The 22,014-nt window shown below is 33.7% G+C and overlaps 1 protein-coding gene across 2 annotated transcripts in view; it reads left to right on the top strand.

Moving 5' to 3' along the window:
- Positions 1-22,014, top strand: part of LOC106459301 (BMP-binding endothelial regulator protein-like) — a 128,381-nt gene extending 106,367 nt beyond the window's left edge. Inside the window, exons 8-16 of one of the 2 annotated variants that reach the window (XM_022385758.1) lie at positions 61-167; positions 772-921; positions 3,968-4,121; positions 5,592-5,782; positions 6,033-6,171; positions 9,473-9,644; positions 11,724-11,893; positions 18,286-18,416; positions 20,175-22,014. In XM_022385758.1, coding sequence (XP_022241466.1) covers positions 61-167; positions 772-921; positions 3,968-4,121; positions 5,592-5,782; positions 6,033-6,171; positions 9,473-9,644; positions 11,724-11,835 — 1,025 coding nt within the window. In that variant the 3' untranslated portion in view covers positions 11,836-11,893; positions 18,286-18,416; positions 20,175-22,014. Of the gene's footprint in view, positions 1-60; positions 168-771; positions 922-3,967; positions 4,122-5,591; positions 5,783-5,986; positions 6,172-9,472; positions 9,645-11,723; positions 11,894-18,285; positions 18,417-20,174 lie in introns of those variants that run through there. The other variant, XM_022385759.1, reaches the window with a different exon arrangement.

Consider the following 22,014-nt stretch of genomic DNA (forward strand, 5'->3'; position numbering starts at 1 on the left):
ATTAATTTCTTGGCGACCTAATATACCCCAGATTTATCTTTATGTTTGTTTGTTTTTTAGGAAATCGGAAAATATACGACTTCAATGGTCGCTGTTTGGTCGGAATGACTTCGATCAGAAATAAGCAAAAGATAGCACTGGACTATTGCACCCACTGCACTTGTGACGTGAGTAGCATTTGTAATTGTACATTTAGAACCTTACATGTTTCGGATGAAACAGATTCAACTTATGTTTCTTGCAGTAGTTGGTTTATATAAACTAAAACGTTCCAAACATCTTGACATTTTATTTTATAAGTCAGGATATTTTTCTATTCGTTTAAATTATGTACTTATATATGCGTAACAAGGCGTACTAGGATTTATAAGGTAAATCCTCAAGGTTAATTATTTGGAATTGTAGATCCGACTCACTAAAAAAAGAGGGCATGAGTTTCATCGTTATAACATATTTCTTAAAAGTTATCAGTATATCTATGTCCTTGGAACATAGCTTTGAAGTCATACAAAGTAACATAATCAATATGTTAAAACGCTAATAATTAGATACAAAAATATTGTTAAACTTTTTGACCGATTTAAAAACAATGCTGCTGTATTCGCTCAAGGCAATGTTTCATATTATAAAAAAAAAATAGATAGTCCTAACAAAAATCGTACACTTACCCTGATAGTTCTTTCAATTTAATTAATACAAGTATTCAGAATAAACCCTCAAAAAATCTATTGGTAAATCATCCTTGCACTTGTTTTTTCTTTATTCCTACAGAATGCCACCACAATTTGCCAAAGGACAGTATGCCCTCCTGTCCATTGTCCTCCAGAATTCCAAGAACTTTTGCCTGACCAGTGTTGCTACAGGTGTCGAGAGCCGGAGGAGAGTAAAGCCGTTTGCATGGTCAATGGTCGAGTATACCAGGTAAGAAAACAAATACAGGCATGCTGAATCTGAGCTCCAAAACCAATAGAGGCATGCTGAAGCTGAGCTACGAAACCAATACAGACATGCTGAATCTGAGCTACGAAACCAATAGAGGCATGCTGAATCTGAGCTATGAAACAAATACAGACATGCTGAATCTGAGCTCCGAAACGAATATAGGCATGCTGAAGCTGAGCTACGAAACCAATACAGACATGCTGAATCTGAGCTATGAAACAAATACAGACATGATGAATCTGAGCTACGAAACAAATACAGGCATGCTAAAGCTGAGCTACGAAACAAATACAGGCATGCTATAGCTGAGCTACGAAACAAATACAGGCATGCTATAGCTGAGCTACGAAACAAATACAGGCATGCTAAAGCTGAGCTACGAAACCAATAGAGGCATGCTATAGCTGAGCTACGAAACAAATACAGGCATGCTATAGCTGAGCTACGAAACAAATACAGACATGCTATAGCTGAGCTACGCGAAAGGTGACGTTATGCATGTAAAATAAAGTTTTATTTTTTTACATGTTTGAATTATTGGTCCAAACATACACGCACTGATTCTCATATACAACCTATCCAACATGCGTAAATGCCTGATGACGTGTCTCGTGACTGTATTATTGATTGTTTCATACATGCTTGGATAACATGTATTGTGTTCTTATTACTAATTTTTCTATACATGCTTGTATAATATGTCTTGTGTTCGTATTATTGATTTTTTCTATATATGTTTGGATAATATGTCTTGTGTTCGTATTATTGATTCTTCTATACATGCCCGGATAACATGTCTCGTGTTCGTATTGTTGATTCTTCTATACATGTTTGGATAACATGTCTCGTGTTCGTATTGTTGATTCTTCTATACATGTTTCGATAATACGTCTCGTGTTCGTATTATTGATTCTTTTATACATGCCCGGATAACATGTCTCGTGTTCGTATTGTTGATTCTTCTATACATGTTTGGATAACATGTCTCGTGTTCGTATTATTGATTTTTCTATACATGTTTACATAATATGTCTTGTGTTCGTATTGTTGATTCTTTTATACATGCCCGGATAACATGTCTCGTGTTCGTATTATTGATTTTTCTATACATGTTTAGATAATATGTCTCGTGTTCGTATTGTTGATTCTTCTATACATGCTCGGAGAACCTGTTTCGTATTCGTATTGTTGATTCTTCTATACATGTTTGGATAACATGTCTTGTGTTCGTATTGTTGATTCTTCTATACATGTTTGGATAACATGTCTTGTGTTCGTATTGTTGATTCTTCTATACATATCCGGATAACATGTCTCGTGTTTGTATTACCGGTTATTCTATACATGTTTGGATAACATGTCTCGTGTTCGTATTACCGGTTATTCTATACATGCACGGATAACATATTTCTTGTTCCGATTATTGATTCTTCTATACATGCTCGGAGAACCTGTTTCGTATTCGTATTGTTGATTCTCCTATACATGCCTTAATAATATGTTTTGTGTTCGTACTATTGATTCTCCTATACATTCCCGGATAACATGTCTTATGTTCGTATTATTGATTCTCCTATAGGTGCCTTAATAATATGTTTTGTGTTCTTATCTTAGGTCCTTATATGTAAGTGTAGAGATAATGCTTAGCATGCGTATTATTGGTTCATACTTATATGAAACAATTCATTACAGAAAGAAAGAGAACTGAATAAAAAATTCCTGTAAAAATGAGTAACTTCAGAACTATATTTATGTTAAACAAAAGTGTCTTATTCACATCCTATAGATTTTGGGCTTTTTAATTTGTTGGCTCTACGTGTGCTACGTATCCACGTAATTAATTTGTGAGAAAATACAAAGTCATTGTAATATAAAGTTATTTCAAAAGCCAATATTAATATTACTGTAAGATAAACATACAGATAGAGCGTTCAGTTAATTAGCTTTCATAAGAATTAGTCTCCAACACTGAAAGAACAATTCTTTCTAATGTCGATAGTGCATGAAACAAGCCACTATTTTACGTGTTCTGTAAGTAAAGTATACTCTATTATTTCTTTAATGTTAGCCATCCAGTGGCACAGTGGTATGTATGTGGACTTACATCGCTATAAACCTGGTTTCGATATTCGTGATTGGCAGAGCACAAATAGCCCATTGTGTAGCTTTGTGCTTAATTCCAAACAAACAAATCTTTAATGCTACGTTCCTTAGAGAGGATTGGTTTGAATGTTTAAGATATCTATGATTATTAATTTTAAGTTTTTATATTTTATTATAAAGATTGTTTTGTATTTTTATATTAGTATGTGGATTTAGGGCTAATCTGAATCTCCTGAGATGGCCGAATTTCGAGATATTATTGGGTTTACGGCCGAAAATATCAATAACAGCAAGAGTACCCAACTGATTAAACAATGCATTCTAATCTTTATAAGTAAGAACTCAAGAACACTATATTTAATCTGATCAAAACATTTTGCATGTACGTAAACAGCCAAGTCAGAATAAAGGAGGCAGTCATAAGAAGGTGTTATACCCCCTCCTCCCCCCAAAAAAAAAGTAAAAAAAAGAAGCAAAATTATGTAAAACGGCAAACCTTGTAAAGATGTAATGTAAAACAAAAGTGGGTAAGTTAAACAGTACTAAACTGGGGAATTCATGTCCCGCTTTTTTTTTATTACAACTGGAACAAGCGGCAACATTAATATAAAAATGGGGCCAAGTTCCCCATTTTTTCGTATTTATAGAGTAATGGCAGGATTAATCCATCCTTCTAACTTGGCTGGGGTCACTACCGTGCGTCTATATTATCTATACTCATTGTTAAGTTGATTTTTAGTTATGATTTATGTTGATAGCTTGCTTTGATCAAAAGTCAATATAGATTTATCAACGTGCAGTAACTTGGTTACGAGAATATTTTTACGTTAAGCACAACATTATTAGTATACATTTGAAACAGGTGCTTAAAAGCTCACTAATCGAAACCATTTTCTTGGAATAAATAATTAAATAAAAATAGGACAAAGAAACCTGGAAGAAGGATCGCTGTACGTCTTGTTCTTGTCGCGACGGTCAAATAGTGTGCGAAGTAGTGGAGTGCTCTCATCAGTCCTGCCCCAAGCGGCACAAACTGAAAATACTACCTGGAGAATGCTGTCCAACGTGCGTAGAAGGTAAGAATAATAAACAAAATTTGTTGACGAGTTTTGTAACATGCAGTATAAAATATGGCGATCTGTCACGGGATTTGGTTTTAGTAACCTAGCAACATAGATCGCTTAACTGTTATTATAGCGATAAATAAATTGAAGTTCTCAGTCTTCATCAAAAGCAAAAATAATTATGACGAAAGAACAACCATTCCAAAGCGCTAGAACAATTAGTGTCATTCCATCGGTAGTCTGCAGTAAAACATGTTTATCCACTAATCAGGAAAGGTAGTTGGCAGTAAAACATGTTTATTCACTAATTAGGAAAGGTAGTTGGCAGTAAAACATGTTTTTCACTAATCAGGAAAGGTAGTTGGCAGTAAAACGTTTATCCACCAATCAGGAAAGGTAGTCTGCAGTAAAACATGTTTATCCACTAATCAGGAAAGGTAGTCTGCAATAAAACATATTTATCCACTAATCGGGAAAGGTAATGAGCAGTAAACCAAACTAATCAGGAAAGATGATCAACTGTAAAACAAGTGAAACTATTAATCAGAAAATATCATCTGCTGTAAAAAATGCACATTCACTGATCAGAATAATCAATAAGATTTTAATAACTCTCAACCATAAAACTTTAACTTGCTCTAAACTTTTTCATATTTTTCAATCAGCAAAAATGTTTAGTAATTTTCTTTAAAAATATTTTTATAGGCTATTTCTTCTCGCTCTCTCAGAAAATCTAAATGCAACCATTTATGTAGTAAATTATATTGCTTGAATTTCAAAAAGAATTCGAATCTTATGATCTATTATTGACGAATTTGCTACGGGCTGCATCTAGCCAGCGTTATGAAGTGGACAAGGTTAAAGCTACGTACTAAGGTCCATTTCTAGAAAGCATTTCGAGGTGGACAAGGTTAAAGCCACCACACGAAGGTCCACTTCTAGAAGGCGTTTCGAGGTGGACGAGGTTAAAGCCACCGTACGAAGGTCCACTTCTAGAAGGCGTTTCGAGGTGGACAAGGTCAAAAGCCACCGTATTAAGGTCCATGTCTGATAACAGCTCTCAACAGAGAAAACGAAACGTTGGCCACCTGAAAACTCGAAAACTCTAGTCATACGTAATCTGTAAGAGATTCAGCTCTAGTACAGATAGATGCTAGTTGTTGTTTACTTAAAGGCTTAAAAGAAGCTTCATTGTTATGTTTTACTATTGGATGACTGGAAGCAAGTAAGTAAGACTTCTGAACAATAATGTAGATATCTTTATTTTACTTGTTCGTCTATATTAAATTATAACAAGTTTATAAAAAATCAAAGTTCGCTCATGGTGTTTTAGTTGGATTTAGCTTTATTAATGAATCTATGACTTTACGGTCATCGGGACGTGAAGAGGCTTTAATGGCAAAAATCACAAGACTGAATAAATCTTACGGTAAAAATCTAAGCCTAACATGGATGAGTGAAATATTCTTATTCATTCTTTAGACGATGCCGTGTGTTCTGTGTTCGGTGATCCCCATTACCGGACCTTTGATGGACGCATCTTCAACTTTCAAGGTTCCTGTAAATATCTTCTAGCTAAAGATTGCAATGGAAATAAAAGCTTTGCTATCCAAGTCATCAACGACCCCCGACACTCAAAGACGTTCTCTTGGACAAAAGTTGTGAAAATAAAAGTAAGTAGTTTCCAAGTCCAAGTTTAAAATTATTTTACTTTCTGTTGGCATGTTGAAATGAGTAATAAAGTCCATTTTAATTTATGATTGTTTTTCACACACTAGTGTAAAACATAATTAACAAGTTGAATTTATGTCATTCATTAATCTATTCTGCACGATCAAACCATAACTGGTTTTCAATGTGATTTGTTTAATTCACAGAACCCAAGGTGTTGTGTATAAACCTAGAGTATTCATAACTGTTTAGCTAGGTCAAAACAAGATCCGAATGGCTCGATTTATGAAAGTGAAGATCAACAAAAAAAAGGTCAACCTACCATATGTTAAACTGGGTTCCTTCTCGATAATCCAGGAAGGTTACAGTATGGTGACTAGAACTAACCTGGGTAAGGCTGATGTTATTTTCTGATTGAAAATGTTAATACGTGGATTTCAGATATCGACGATTTTATACTTGTGGCACTTTAATATATTGAAACACATTATTAAAGATGTGTAGTTTAAATTGTCTTTCTTTTACTGAAACTACTCCTTTAACATAGAGAAACAATTAAGAATAATATTATTTGGTCTTAAATAAATGTTTTGTGTGTGTGTGTGGTTGTATTTGTTTGTAGTTAAGCCCAAAGCTACACAAAGGGCTATCTGTGCTGTGCCCACCACGGGTATTGAAACCCGATTTTTAGCATTATAAGTCCGCAGAATTCCCGTTATGGCACTGGTGGGAATTTTTTGTATGTATGTATTATTGTTTTCTTTGACATGCGTTAATCTGTGTAAAAAAAGTTTAAGTGTTAATTCAGAATTATATACCCTTAAAGGCTTTACTTTTGTGCGTATGGTTGTATTATGCTAAGATAATAAATACAGCGTATGAAAAATTGGATTGAAGAAGTGTCACCGTGGACTCACTTATTTACATGCCCGATATATATTTCGTACTTTACGTATATTTCATGCTTTGTGTCAGTGTATGCTAATGTGTTCGTTTATATGCTGTTCTCTAATAACTCTATGCCACATCCAGTAATAACATATTAGTTTCTAAACATAACCAACTTGTTCCCAGGGGAGGTTGAAATTTACCTAATCACTGCTAATCTCAAAGTACTAAACTTGCACTTTGTATCATTTGTGGATTAAACTTTACTTTTATGCCTAAGTACAGCTACAGCTTATATGTTTTCTCATCTGTAACCTCCATTTTGGTTAATTCGGGTTCAGTTTACCAGCAAATGTTAATTTTTATGTGCTACTTCCCTGATCTTCGTTCTTAGGAGGTGGGGTGGGGGGTAGAAGCTTTGTAACTGTTGATCAGCTCACCTGTGGGGTAAAATAATTCAATTTCGATACTAGGTTAGCGTTGAGAGTAATTAACTCTGATCTATTGTCTCTTATATTTTGTTTTCGACTTTTGTCGCAACGGTTCTCGCCATTACTCAAAATGTTATAGGAGTCGTTACGCCTAGAACAGCAACATAATTTCTCATTATATTTAAAAATAAGAAAATGTTTTCGTTGATGCTTTTCTTACTAGACTACAAAATGTCTGAATTTGGTTATAATTTAAGTTGAATAGATTTGCAACGAATCTGTAGACAGATATAATGACTTTTTAGGCTAAATAGAATACATAGTATTGTATATAGCTAAGACTAGGAGTCCTTAGCGTTTGGTTTGAATTTCGCGCAAAGCTACAAGAGGAGTATCTGCGCTAGCTGTCCCTAATTTAGTATTCATAGACTAGAGGGAAGGCAGTTAATCATCACCACCCACCGCCAACTCTTGGGCTACTCTTTTACCAACGAATAGTGGGATTGACCGTTACATCATAATACCCCCACGGCAGAAAGCGAATAGTGGGACTGACCGTCACATCATAATGCAGAAAGGATAAGCATGTTCGGTGACAGGGATTCGAACCCGCGATCCTCAGATTGCGAGTCGAGCACCCTAGCCACCAGAAGTGGAAGATTCTTGTGTATACTCTCAGAGCTGCGTTCCATTTCATTGATTTTAAGTAATGGTGATTGATACAAACTATTCTTTTCTCATTTTTGTAAATAAAATGTTATCCAAAGTGATTTCCATGTGTAGTAACTACTCCGCTGCTAGAAAACTGTCTCCAGTGGCTCTGCGAAAACTCTGAAGATTTATGAGGCTAAAAATCGGGTTTCGATATAGCACATTGTGTAACTTTGTGCTTAACAACAAACAAACAAAAGCTAGAAAGCCTTATGTTTTCTGGTTGTTTCTGACTTTATATTTTCATATGAATGAAAAGTTATCTATGAATCTGTGTGCTTTGTCTTAATTCTCCAATCAAAGATTAAAGAGCTCGCTTACGCGGTCTGGTTGTAAAGCTAGTTTATTGCAGCTAGAAAGATAAAAATGCAGGTTAAATTATAATCACATTCCTACAGACGCCTTTCAGCAAATATTACCTCAATGTAACAAGTTTTGAAAGAACAACCGAAGAAATGCTTTGATGAAAACATCTTAATAAACTTTAATAAAAGAAATGCAGTTCTGAACATAACATATCTGGCTGTTTTAAGATTAAAACTTAATCCTTGTTGGATTGGTGTTTCTTTTGTTATCTATTTTTAGTCCGGTATATAAACAATTCGAATGGCTCATCTGGAATTAGTTTAATTAGTCGCTAGGATAATCAAGTGACTGACAGTGGTAATGGCGAATTTCCAAACACTAAATTACTGAGGGTAATCGTTGTGTATGAGAAGGATGTTCCAGGATTCGCTTTCCCTTGGAACTACTTCCTTCATCGCCGTTGCTATTCATTCTAGTGTCAGTTATTTCGCACTATCGCCCAAAATCGCAGGTTCCACTGAATCCAACTTCTGCGAAAGACGACAAGGTCAACATTAGATCATACATCTTCGTATTTTTTTTTTCATGGACTCCGGCTTCCTAGGCAGTGTTTAAGAGACCAAAGTAACAAAAGTCAGATGGAGCTGTATCAGGAGATTATGTAGGAATGAAATTTTTGTGATTCAAGTTTCTTCAACCATCTTCCTCGTGATAACCGTGGTTGACTTTCTATGGTTTTTAGTGTATTTTTAAAGGTGCTAGGAAAGATGTCCTGATTTATCATAATGACTTTTTACGGTTTTCTTTCATAATTATAGCTTTCATTTTTATAAATCATGGCGTTGCTCTGGATCTGGTTTGGGTGTGATCCTGGGGGTCGTTGCTGTTCTAAACTTGAGCTGGTTCTTTTTCTTCCATTATGCATGTTGGAGGCTTCCTTTTTCGAAATGCTATGTCCTTCTTCGGAGCCCCCCAGTGGCCTAGCGGTATGTCTGCGGAATTACAATGCTAGAAACCGGGTTTCGATACCCATGGTGGGCAGAGTACAGATAGCCCATTGTGTAGCTTTGTGCATAACTTCAAAACAAACGAACAAACAAACCTTCTTCGGAAAGAGTTCTCATAACGTATCCAGCCATAATTTTTGCCTTGGAGATATTGCACTGTTGAATGGTCAAGAAATTCTCCGTGAAACAAATATTTAATTACTAAACAAGTTTGTTGATGGCGCCACTGTTCGCATCTGCTGGGATGCTCATTGTGTTAAGATATACAATCCCTCAAGAAAAACATAAGTAATCCTCTGTAATCTGAAATGTGACAAAAATTGTTTTGTTTTTTTCCTAATTCTTATAGGAATGAAGATAATGTGGGATGGTGGCAGTTTTGTAGAGGTCTCTATACCACCCGAGTTTAAAAACCACATGTGTGGACTGTGTGGAAACTACAATGACGATCCCCAAGACGACTTTATTACTAGAAAAGGGAAATCGTGTCAGATGTTGACATCTTCGGTAATTTCTGGCAAGTAAGGATTGACTTGAATACTATTTTTGGACACACTTTTCATAACTTATTTACACTGTTTTAATGACTGTCTTAAATTATTTTCTTTTTTCATATCAAGTTTTTGAATATAAAACTAACGCCTACTTTACAGACAAGAGGTAAGAATGAAAACGAAGCCAATCATTAAAACCTTTTGACATAAGAATTTTGAGAATATAAAAGTAATCGTAAGTTAAAACACTTGAACAGCTGCCATATTCATTTGAATTATAAATATATTTTGTTCCAAGGGCTTTCGACTTACTTATACAAAAAATAAAGCATTATGGCGGCTTACTCGAAAAACCTTGTTAAAATTTGAATGATCCTACAATACTAATACTTCAAAACAATAAAAAACAATAGTAACTAATAACAATAATAATGTGTACGTCTGCATTGTACAAGACGCTAAAATAAGGGTATCTGTTGACTGATTAAATAGCTCTAAATTGTTCCCCTCCCCCCTCTAAAAATATAAGTACAGGTATTAGTTTGTTTTTTAGGGGGGGAAGCTTTCAACGTTCCATCGTCTGTGAAATGTTCGTAATTCTGTTATTCTTAATGTACAGTTGCTGCCTTTATTTTGTTATTATTTTTTGTCCAGTTGTTGGGTGCAAGAAACTTTTGTGATGTTTTTTTTTTTCAGAAGTATACTTTGTGAATTTAGTGGCATAACCATAGTATGGCGTTCGAACAGAAAAACATTAGTATTTAAAAGTTTTACTTAGAAGAACCGAATTACGTATGTAACTAGATCTTTCAGGTTATAGCAATTTCCCTGTGCAAGTCAAATTAAAAATACACAGAATATAGATCTGTCTTCAAGTCAATTTAAAAATACACAGAGAATATAGATCTGTCTTCAAGTCAATTTAAAAATAAACAGAGAATATAGATCTGTCTTCAAGTCAGTTTAAAAATACACAGAGAATATAGATCTGTCTTCAAGTCAGTTGAAAAATACACGGAGAATATAGATCTGTCTTCAAGTCAGTTTAAAAATACACAGAGAATGTAGATCTATCTTCAAGTCAGTTTAAAAATACACAGAGAATATAGATCTGTCTTCAAGTCAGTTTAGAAATACACGGAGAATATAGATCTGTCTTCAAGTCAGTTTAAAAATACACGGAGAATATAGATGTCTTCAAGTCAGTTTAAAAATACACAGCGAATATAGATCTGTCTTCAAGTCAATTTAAAAATACACAGAGAATTAGGATCTGTCTTCAAGTCAGTTTAAAAATACACAGAGAATATAGTTCTGTCTTCAAGTCAATTTAAAAATACACTGCGAATATAGATCTGTCTTCAAGTCAGTTTAAAAATACACAGAGAATGTAGGTCTGTCTTCAAGTCAGTTTAAAAATACACAGAGAATATAGCTCTGTCTTCGTTAGTTTTATATTCAGTAATAAAGAAGTTAAAACCCAAACTACTTATCAGTTACAGTAGTTGACAGTTATTTGTATAGTTGCTTAAAACTCAAGATGAAAAAAATATAAATTGCCGTCTTTACGAATATATGCCACTTACTCCTGACGAACAAAAGTCCACTTCCCGTTTAGGTTATTGTTTTTGTTTTGTTTTTCTGATGGTAACTTTCATGTTGATTCTACCTTTTTTGGAATAACTTAATTTTATATATTTATATATGTACTAAAATATATATATTTATATATGTACTAAAGTATATATATTTATATATGTACTAAAGTGTATATATTTATATATGTACTAAAGTGTATATATTTATATATGTACTAAAGTGTATATATTTATATATATACTAAAGTATATATATTTATATATGTACTAAAGTATATATATTTATATATGTACTAAAGTGTATATATTTATATATGTACTAAAATATATATATTTATATATATACTAAAGTATATATATTTATATATGTACTAAAGTGTATATATTTATATATGTATAATTGGTTTCTTCCTATAAAAATATTTTGATGTAGATTTAATTTTATAAATACGTGTATTGATAAATTAAATACTGTAGTTTTCTTACCCGTATTTTTCTTTCAATTTAGAGAGGGCGAAGAGGTCGATGTAAGCCGCTTATCACAGCAAAAGCAAGGAGATCATCATGCGAACATAGTTCGGATTCTCAAATCCGAGGAGTCCGAGAATGTAACGTTTTGAAAGTTGCTCCTGTTTTCCTCCAATGTCAAGCTCTCGTCGACCCAACACCTTATTACCAGTAAGTAATCCACAATGACTATTTCAAGTTCAACTAGAGGGGCACTTAGCGTTGCTCGTATTCGGCCCTCAAAAAATACGAAAATGTGTCTGTCGTTATCAACGGACACGGACAATTTTTGGAAGGATGATGAGGAATAATTTTCAACATATGTCCACGAACTTTAATCAAAATTTGATCATTTTTGAATGAGTTATAGAGCAAAAATAGTGTGAAAAATCGGTCTCCATGTTAACAGATAGTTTTTTGTTTTGTTTTTCGTGACCTTGACACTCTAAAAACTAAACACTTCTAAGTTGGATCATAGTCCAAATGTATACCAGCTTTCGTCCAAAACCATTCAGCCGTTTTGAGAAATCTTGCTGAAAAACACGTACACACACACATACACAGGCATTTTATGCAAAAGGAAATGCTACGTTTATTCTTTTTCTTCCTGCTGTATTACTCCTTAATTACTGCCCAATTTTACACAATCAGTTCGTACTCCTAAATGAATAAACTCTCTTCAGTGACTCAAATACTCATTCTTTCGGTCTTTCTGTCTCTCTCTCCACATATACTGTATAATATTTTTGAGTTGGTGAAAATAATACCCCCTTAAGGACGGTTTATACGCGCCGCCCCCGAGTCTCGCAACATGTAACGAACCAGCCACACTCTTTAACCTTCACCATTTTTTTTACTCCTGAAGAAGAACAGAAAAAATTTTTGAAATAAGTGCACCAACTGGGATCCAAATCCTCTCGCTAATAGTAAAAAGGTCAAGTTTGTCATTAGTCTGTAAGAAATGTGGTTTTAAGTCAGCCGGCCAAATGTAAGAAATTAACTTTTATTTTAATATGTTTCTAATAAATAAGAATGTAGTATCTATTATACTTACAAGAACTGTATTTATTGCTTATTTATGAAGAAAAAAACTTAAGTAAATAAACTTAGTAAACTGGAGAACATTACATTTCCATTAGTCTATTTTAAAATGTCTTAGCTAACTGTTCATTTCAAAAGACCTAGAAGTCCAAGACCTTCTGGACAGTGAAATAATCTAACGAGAGGGGGAAAAGTTTAAAGCCCTTTGCACCTTCTCGTCGTTTGATTCTGACAAAAGTCAGTCGTGTGTGTTTCCTATGAAATGTTAGTGTTTTTGTGTTTAACAAAGAAATATTATGGTGAAAGCGATGCATGTAAAAAGAAAAGAAAAACCTCACGAAAGGTTTAATTTGTTAAATGAAAAATAGATACACGTATGAAAGCAAAATGCAAAGATAATTTAAAATCAATACTTCATTGACAAGTTTATGTATATTAAAACAAAAGCCGTTCATGTGACTAAATGCACAGAGGTTGAAGACATGTTAAAATGATTTTGGAGCCTCACCGCGTTGTTACAGCCCATGTCCTATCATTCCTTATCTAAAGACCATGCACCTCAACAATAGCTCTGCAGCATAGTTTCCATTGCATAAGGCTGTCATATCTAAAGCACATCCTTCCTTTCTGCTTGCTTTTCGTAAGCCATTTAGTATACAAGGACGTTAAACAGTCCGTTCAACCGAAAATCCACAGCTGCTGCGTCTGGCTACTTGGCCAGTACGTCTTTGTTATGGAACATGGTTGCCATCCAACAGTAAATTTACGGACAATCAGAACAAAGTCACATTTTAACACTGTCAATAAACCAATAAATGTCGAAAAATGTTTTTGATAATGTCAGTCAAAAAAATAAATAAATACAGTGTCAGTTTGTCTGTATTTCAGTAACAAAAAATTGTAAGGTTGCCACTCCTGGTATGGAATAAAATGAATACCAGTTTCGTTTTTCAGCTACTTAAGATATGTGATGGTTGAAAGGGAGGTATGACAGGAAAAACATATATAATATTATTTTTAAAATCTGACCCAATATATATTTGAGTACAGGTTTAATTTGTTTTTGATATTGTTAAACGCAAATCTACGCAATACGATATCTGTACTCTGCCCATCGCGGCTATCGAAACCTAATTTTTAGCGTTATAAGCCTTCAGATTTACCGCTGAACCACAGGGGAGCACGCAATTATAACATAATCATAGAATCTTTCAAGTATGATTTAATAGACTTGCAGATAACAACAATATCAGGTGCAGTAATAGCGGAAGAAGGGTAGTTTATCCATGGATTAATGTAGTTCTCAGACATTTAGCATTTAAAAGATAATAACAATTTAAACTTAAAGAAGTAAAATTGCACCCAGGCGGTTGTGAGAGATTTAATGAAAATAGTACATTAAAACCGTAAACCATAACTTACAATGCTTATTAAATTATTTTACAAGCTTTTTATAAACTGTCACAATAACAAACAAAACTAGTACGTTAAAGAAAACGAAATAAACTTTTAAATTAGACCACAGAAAATACCGACAATCTGTTACGACTCTCTTTATTAATGTTTCTAAAATTTGTTGTTGTTATTGTTTGAAGTTAAGCACAAAGCTATGCAATGGACTATCTGTGCTCTGCCCACCACGGGTATCGAAACCCGGTTTCTAGCGTTGTAAGTCCACAGACACACCGCTGTGCCACTGGGGGGCTTCTAAAATGTAATTTACTGAAAATTTGTTATTTTATGATATTGATTACTCGCATACAAACGTAAAACAAACGTGTCATTTGTATTTAGTAATAAAATTTTATTAAAAAAGAAAAAAAATCATAAGGAAAGTTTTATATTCTTTAACTTCAAACTAATTCTTAAAATACAAAAATATTTAAAATATTCAAATAATAGACAAGAAAAAAACATATTACACGACAAACCAGTATTTACGTCCGCCACAGCTAATTTTCTTTTATGAAAAACTAGTTAATTGATCAACGAGATAAAGAAATGTAAATAAAACCAAAAATAACTATAAAGTACACTCGAGTTCTAGACGAAGTCCGCATCGAAATAAAATAATTATCTTTATACATATCGTGTAGCTATAACATAACATAAAACTTATTCATCGTTGAATATACATAGTATAATATTTAGGGTTACAATATTTCCCTAGGTTAACCTGGAATCGTCAGGTACAACAACTACAATGAGTGTTATACTTTGTATACTTGACAATAACCAAGTTTTATATAGCAGGGCACTTCCTTTAAAAATTAAAAACTGGAACCCCTTTTCTCTTGTAAACTCTTGTAACTTCTTTTGACAAGCAACTCATTTCATAAAACAATCACCTTGTTAGCAAAATAAAACTGGAGCTCATCCTGTTTCTTCCAAATCTTAAATGTATGTTCTCTCGTTATATTGTCTTTAATAGAAGAATCCAGAGACTTTATCCTACCATTCCCCCGGATAATCTTGTAAACTTCAATATAGTAGCCCTACTCCGAACCATTTCCAATTAGTTAATATCCTTTCTTAGATAAGGAGACCAAAATATTCCGCAGTATTCCAAGTGATGCCTAACTAGTGATCTGTATACAGGGGTAACTTATACATCTATAATTCTTATTAGCTTTGTAACTTTGTTATTAACAACAGAGCACTGCTTCAACGGCTTGAATGGTTCATCCACCACTATGCCGAGATTTCCATCTACATTGAACATGCGATACAAATTATCATAAGCTAGGTTCGTTACCTTGCACTAACTATAGTTAAAGGTCATTTGCCAAATTTCTGTTCAACTTTCTGTAATACCTCAACATCTATAATACAGATCGAAATACAGAAGAGTTTAATATCATCAAAAAATTTAACAATTATGTCCCTACCAGTATTATTGATGTAATTAAGAAAAATCAAAGATCCAAGCACTGAATCCAAATATTGGACCAGTAACAATGGTCCAATTTGGCTGAACTCCATTAATAGTAATATTTTTTTTTTCTTTCTCCCATCCAACCATCCTACAATCCACTTAATTAGTCCTTCCTCAACCCTTACCGTTGTTTTTCTCTTATCTGTTCTTTTGTGTAGTACCTTATCCAAAGCTATTTGAAAATCTAAGTACATCAAGTCCACACCATTTCCATTCTCCATTTAAGAAATAACAACTTCGAAACAATGTAACAAGTTAATAAGAAAAAAAAATTCCCTTTGGTGAAGCCATGAAGGTTTTCATCTATAATATCATATTTCACTAAACGATTTTGTTAAGTTTTTTCATCAGGCTATCTGGAACCTTTTCCATCATAGAAATAAGACTAACTGGCCTATACTTTCCAGGGCAACTCTTATCACCCCTTGTGAAAATAGAAGTAAATCTAGCAGCTCTTCAATCATCAGGCCACTGTCACTGACTTACCAAAACTGAAAGAGAGAGGCTCACGTATCTAGCGGCTCTCCAATCATAAGGCCACTGTCACTGACTTACCAAAACTGAAAGAGAGATCTCCCTTAAAACTGTGAGAAAATAGTTGTCTAATCCTGATATTTTTAATCTCAGTCTTTCACTTTATCCCAAGGAATTTATATTCAGAAAATTATCAAGGTCAATTTAGATATTTCCTTTAGAATAATCAGGGTTAAGAATATTACTAATACCTTCTGTTGTAAAAATAAATTAAATGAGATATATGTACAAAATTTAAAGCGATTATATTTTAAAACCGGCAAATTAAAAAAAAAATCTACTGAAAATCGGATCGGCAATTCTGAGAAACATCCAGACAGCTTATGATGTTGTTGATTTCCAGACACCTTATTACCCATAAGCTGTCTGGATATCAACAACATCTACCCGGATGTTGTTGATATCCAGACAGCTTATGGGTAGATGTTGTTGATATCCAGACAGCTTATGGGTAGATGTTGTTGATTTCCAGACAGCTTATGGGTAGATGTTGTTGATTTCCAGACAGCTTATGGGTACGTTTTGTTGATTTCCAAACAGGTTGTGGCTGGGTTATAAAATTAAAAGGTTTTTAGCTGATCTTGATGAACTTTTTGCTACCTGCTACGCTTAACAAAAAATATTTTTAATACTGATTGACTAAGGTGGAAATTACTCGATGATCATCATTAATTATGTTTCACTGACATCACCTACACCTACATCACCATTTCCGTTCAATGGTTACCGTATAAAAATATAACTGTATGACACTTAAAAAAGCAAACAAATATAAGAAAAATCTTACCTTTTCCATTTAAAATATTTATCAATCCCGCCCATATTCAGTCATATTGATATATTTTAATCTATGATTTTGTGGGTTTTTTCTTATAGCAAAGCCACATCGAAGTATCTGCTGCGTCCACCGAGGGGAATCGAACCCTTGATTTTAGCATTGTAAAGCCGTAGACTTACCGCTGTCCCAGCGGGAGACCTATGATTTTGAAGTTTCTGCTTTTAATTGTTTCATAATGAAAAAATTGTTAAGTCCTTTTTTTTCAGTTATTGAGGGAGTTAAATAACTTTTCATTTACTTTATTCGTTTGTTTTGCCCCCCCCCCTCCCCAGTGGCACAGCAGAGCACACATAGCCCTTTGTGTAGCTTTGTGCTTAACTACAAAAAAAACAATCGTTTGTTTTAACACAAGGCTACACAACAGACTATCCATACTGGGCCATCACGGTAGATCGAATCCCAAATTCCAGTGTTATAAGCCTTCAATCTAACCGCTGAGCTACGGGAAAGCATTTTTGATGGGAATATATCAAAATTATACGAAATATCAGATGGGTTTAGTAAATGCGGTCACGTTTTATCTTTGTTTACTCGGGAAAGTTTACCTCTGTTTTTCTCTCTACCCGAAAAGACTACTGCTTATTTCATTGGCCTCTTCCCCTACCGAAATACACAACTGCTTCTCTGTGCCGGAGAAGAAGAGGCAGTCAAAAGAGAAAAAAAATTGCGACTACCACTGTCAAGATATACAAATGCATGAAATTTAACAGAATATCTGTAAATATTTAATATATTATTAAATATGTTCATAGTTGGAGATCAGCGATTACAGCCGATATTAGGATTGTTACAGAAAATATCGAGAGCAGTAAGGTCTACTAATCCAGTTCCTTTGTAACCTTCGTAGAATGTTACTACTACTGCTATTCCAGTAACGCAGGAAGCGGGGGGAGGGGCGCCCATACTTTTCAATCTGTCCGAATAAAAATGCATCAAAATTAGGAAAATTACTCGCAGGAAAAGCGGGAAAATGCATAAAATTTAATCCAGAACCCAGCAACTTCCAGGGCCCCCCAGACGAGACCTGGACCCCAACCGATCAAATAAGCCTTACCCCATACCTCCTTACTTTTAATTTGCCTCCTACACCTCTGTGTTTGTTTCACCTTCTGGGTGAACTAGCAGAGACGAATAAAAAAAAATCCCCACGGCTTATTGAGTTCGTTAATAACAATACTGTTTAGTTTATGTAACACTGCAACATTTATCATTTAGGTCTTGCCTCATCGACATGTGTGAGTGCCCTTTGACAGATAAATGTTACTGTGAAGCTCTCCAAGCTTATGCCAGAGAATGTGAGAGGGCAGGAACTGTGTTGGATTGGCGGAAAGACACGGGATGTGAAAGTAAGGAACAAATTCTTTGATCAATTTAAAATAGTGTTGTTTATTGAGTCTATGTTAGGTGAATTCGGCATTCAACTATGTAATTTCTACAAAAAAGTTATACATATTGTAACATGAAGCATTTTTTTACAAACCCTTAGAGTGAATGTGCTATTACTTCTATTCATGCTTGACTTGCGATGCACTTTTCATTGAGTAGCAAAAATAAGGTTTTATCATTTTTATATAAAGGTATTTAAAACATCAAATTAGTGTCAAAAATCTTCAAGATAGGAAAATTTTATCCAGTATATATCGTTCTGTTTTAAACTTTCTTCGGCCTACTATTTTCTATCCAATATGCGAATGGTATAATCTTGAATTTCCACACTGTTCTCGAATTGTGGATACTTAACAAAGGGAGCTCCATAAATATGATGAAAGAAGTGTACACTATGCTGGCACTCTCACGTAATAAAATATGTGACATTATTTACATTTATGATCAGTCACTAATTAGATCAAAATTAAGATTTAACAGTAAATTTGCATAAAAGAAACATTGACAGCGATTTAAAAACCAATGTTACCATTGATTGATGAAGGTACTATTTCACACACACTGAGAATCAGTACGACTGTAGTTATACACATGAGTCTCCACTGAGGTTATGCGATCAGTAAAATATACCCATATGCATATGATTTGTTAACATAAGGAACGATATTGATCCTTATTTTAACAATGAGAATGGCGTTCCCTCACATTTACCCCTGAATTCGAGTACTCTTTCACAATTTGAATTGAAGAAGTCAGGATGTATGTGTTAAAAAGGATAAAATTATTTTAAAAAACGTTTCGTAGGCTAATTTCTGGACTGGAACAGCTTATAGGTAATACTGAAAGTAAAAATAGAAGTTTTTAGCATTGAAAGTCCAGATGAAGACTTGCTTACTGTATATATTTGGAAGAAAGGTTTATTTTAATTGTTTTGTCGTGTACTTGACTGTTGTTGAACGACTAGTCTTATAACAGCTGATATGCTATGTTACAGGAAATCTTCCATAATCTAATTATATGTATAACATATAAAATAATTAACCGTGGAGTGAGATCTAATGCTACTATTCTGGAATATGCAGTAGCAGTGAGGAAGATATGTTTAATATATCCAAAACATTATTTAATAATTACACGGCCCTGCGATGGTTTTATTGTCTTGTCATTTTTACATGTTCTACTATAATTCCTGTACGCTAAATCCGAAAATGATATCTATTTTTCTCCATCACGTACAGATTTTTTACTAATCGTCATAATGCAATACATAAAAGAAAGACCACAACACGTAGTTTTGAGACTAAAAGACGTAGATTTCACACAAAAAATCGGGATGAATGGGGATGAATATTTGTTTGACATCAATATTCTTCTCTTTTGTTCAGTTTGTTTCTATTTTTGTTAACAAACATAATAATAATAATGTTTATTGTGGTAAACGAAATAATAATTTGATCTAAGTAGGAGTTTTTTTCTTCCCGATTTGTAAAAATTCCTTACTTGATAGAAAAAATTAATATTATTTTCGAAATCTGCGTAGCTGAATTATATTATGATATATTATATGAATTTAAATTCGCAGGCTTGTGTTATTACTGCTATTGACGTCTATAATGTTAGTTTTAGAATTACTAGTTATTGGAACATTGCTTTTGAATAAGATTTAGAAAACTTTAAATGATAAAAAAATAGGAACAAAACTAATTATTTATTTTCAGATGCTCACTGTCCGAAAGGAGCTGTTTTTACTTCATGTGGCTCAGCATGCAAACTGACGTGTAGAAATTATAAACGAAACAAGCCCTGTAGACGGCGCTGCAAGCCTGGCTGCATTTGTCCCGTGGGAACCGTCTTGCAAAAAAATCGATGTGTTTCAATCGATAAATGTCATTTATAGTTTCTTCATTATCAATGTTTGAATGTCATTTATAGCTTCTTCATTCTCAGAAAATATGTGATTACTTGAACGTGTGCTAGTTTCTTCGACAAAAAAACACGTACATCCAGCAGGTCTGGGATATTCCAGTTTCCTTTATAGAAGCATCAGACAGATTTAGGTCTTATCAATTCATAAGACGAATATCACTTTCCAGGCATGAGAGTAAAGAGTGGTGTACCAAGAAAGAAAACAAAAGGACAGTACACACACCACTACAACAAAGGTTCTTTGACTGGAGAAGATAAGAAATACAAGATACAACTACCTATAGTGACATCGTGAATGAGATGCATATATATATATTAGCTATACATTCTGCTTTTCAAGGTGACAGAAGTCCTCGTAACTTTTTTTAACAATCAAACATGGAGGCTACAAAACTATGTGCAATTATCATCAGCTGGCATGTTAAAAGAAAAATATTTTGTTAGCGAATACAATGTTGATATCATACAGACAATTTTTCCGTTGAAAAGCACGAGCATTTTTACCTTTATGCTGTTCTCATGTATCTTGATTGTACGGCTAAATCAAAATTATTTTCTCGTGGTTTTATTTGAAGGTTTCTATGTTTCGACATTAGCTTTTAACGCCGAAGTGTTTGTGTTTGAATTAACTAACTTACGATTAAAAGAGGCTATGAGCAATCACTTTTCATGTCATAGTAAATTTTTGAAATTTTTTGTATTTTTTCTTGTGACGTTTCATAAAATTTGAAGTTGTTCGCGATTCTTCAACTAAAAGCTTAATTTTTATTTTAATGGCTGTGAAGGTTTATTTTGTCGATTATTTTCTCGGTAAAAGGATTCTCATAAAGTCCATCTATTAATATGCATTTAGTTTCATTTTCTAGTTCCTTTCTTTCGTCCACGAATAGATACTTAGTATGACACATATTATTTGATTATTAAGCATCAGATAATAAGAAAAAATTGAATTTTCCCGATAAGAAATTAATAACTGTGTTTTCCTTAGAAGTGTAATAATTAGAAATAAGTTGCAAACTTAGTTATATTGTTTCTTTGTCTTTTAAATTTGGTATTCAAGATGAGCGTTTAAAAATAGACATCTGTAAGCCTTGTCACGTTCTTTTGCGCTGAATAATTTTATGAGCATTCATGATGTCCGTCACCAAATATTTGGCGTTGCTCAGAGGTTTCAGAAGCAATATTTTATAAGTAAGAATTTAATAAAAAATTTGAATGTTTTGAATTAATATTCTACTACATACGTGGAACATATGGTGACACTTAAGTCATCCAGCAAGATAACTAGATGAACTGAGCGAGAACAAGTCCTTCATGTACAGAAAACCAGGGATCATCTTTATATCATCAATTCGTTATTCAAGACATTTTCACCACATAAATATAACAAAACGTGTAAATTCAACTCTGTTTCTCAGTAGGAGTGGTCATCTGTTTAATATAAAGGTAATGTTGTTACAGTGATGGCTGATGAACAAATTTCAAGCTTGCTAATGAACACGTTTTCATGTGTCTTTTTAATATCATCACTTGTGTATTTAAACTGAACGTTTGTTTTTAATCTTAGACTTAGGTTATATGTTAGTCAGTGGAGATGTATGTTATCGGCAGGGAAGTTATGTGAAAATGTAC

The sequence above is a fragment of the Limulus polyphemus genome, unplaced genomic scaffold (assembly GCF_000517525.1).
Source record: "Limulus polyphemus unplaced genomic scaffold, Limulus_polyphemus-2.1.2 Scaffold589, whole genome shotgun sequence".
Classification (NCBI taxonomy): Eukaryota; Metazoa; Arthropoda; class Merostomata; order Xiphosura; family Limulidae; genus Limulus; species Limulus polyphemus.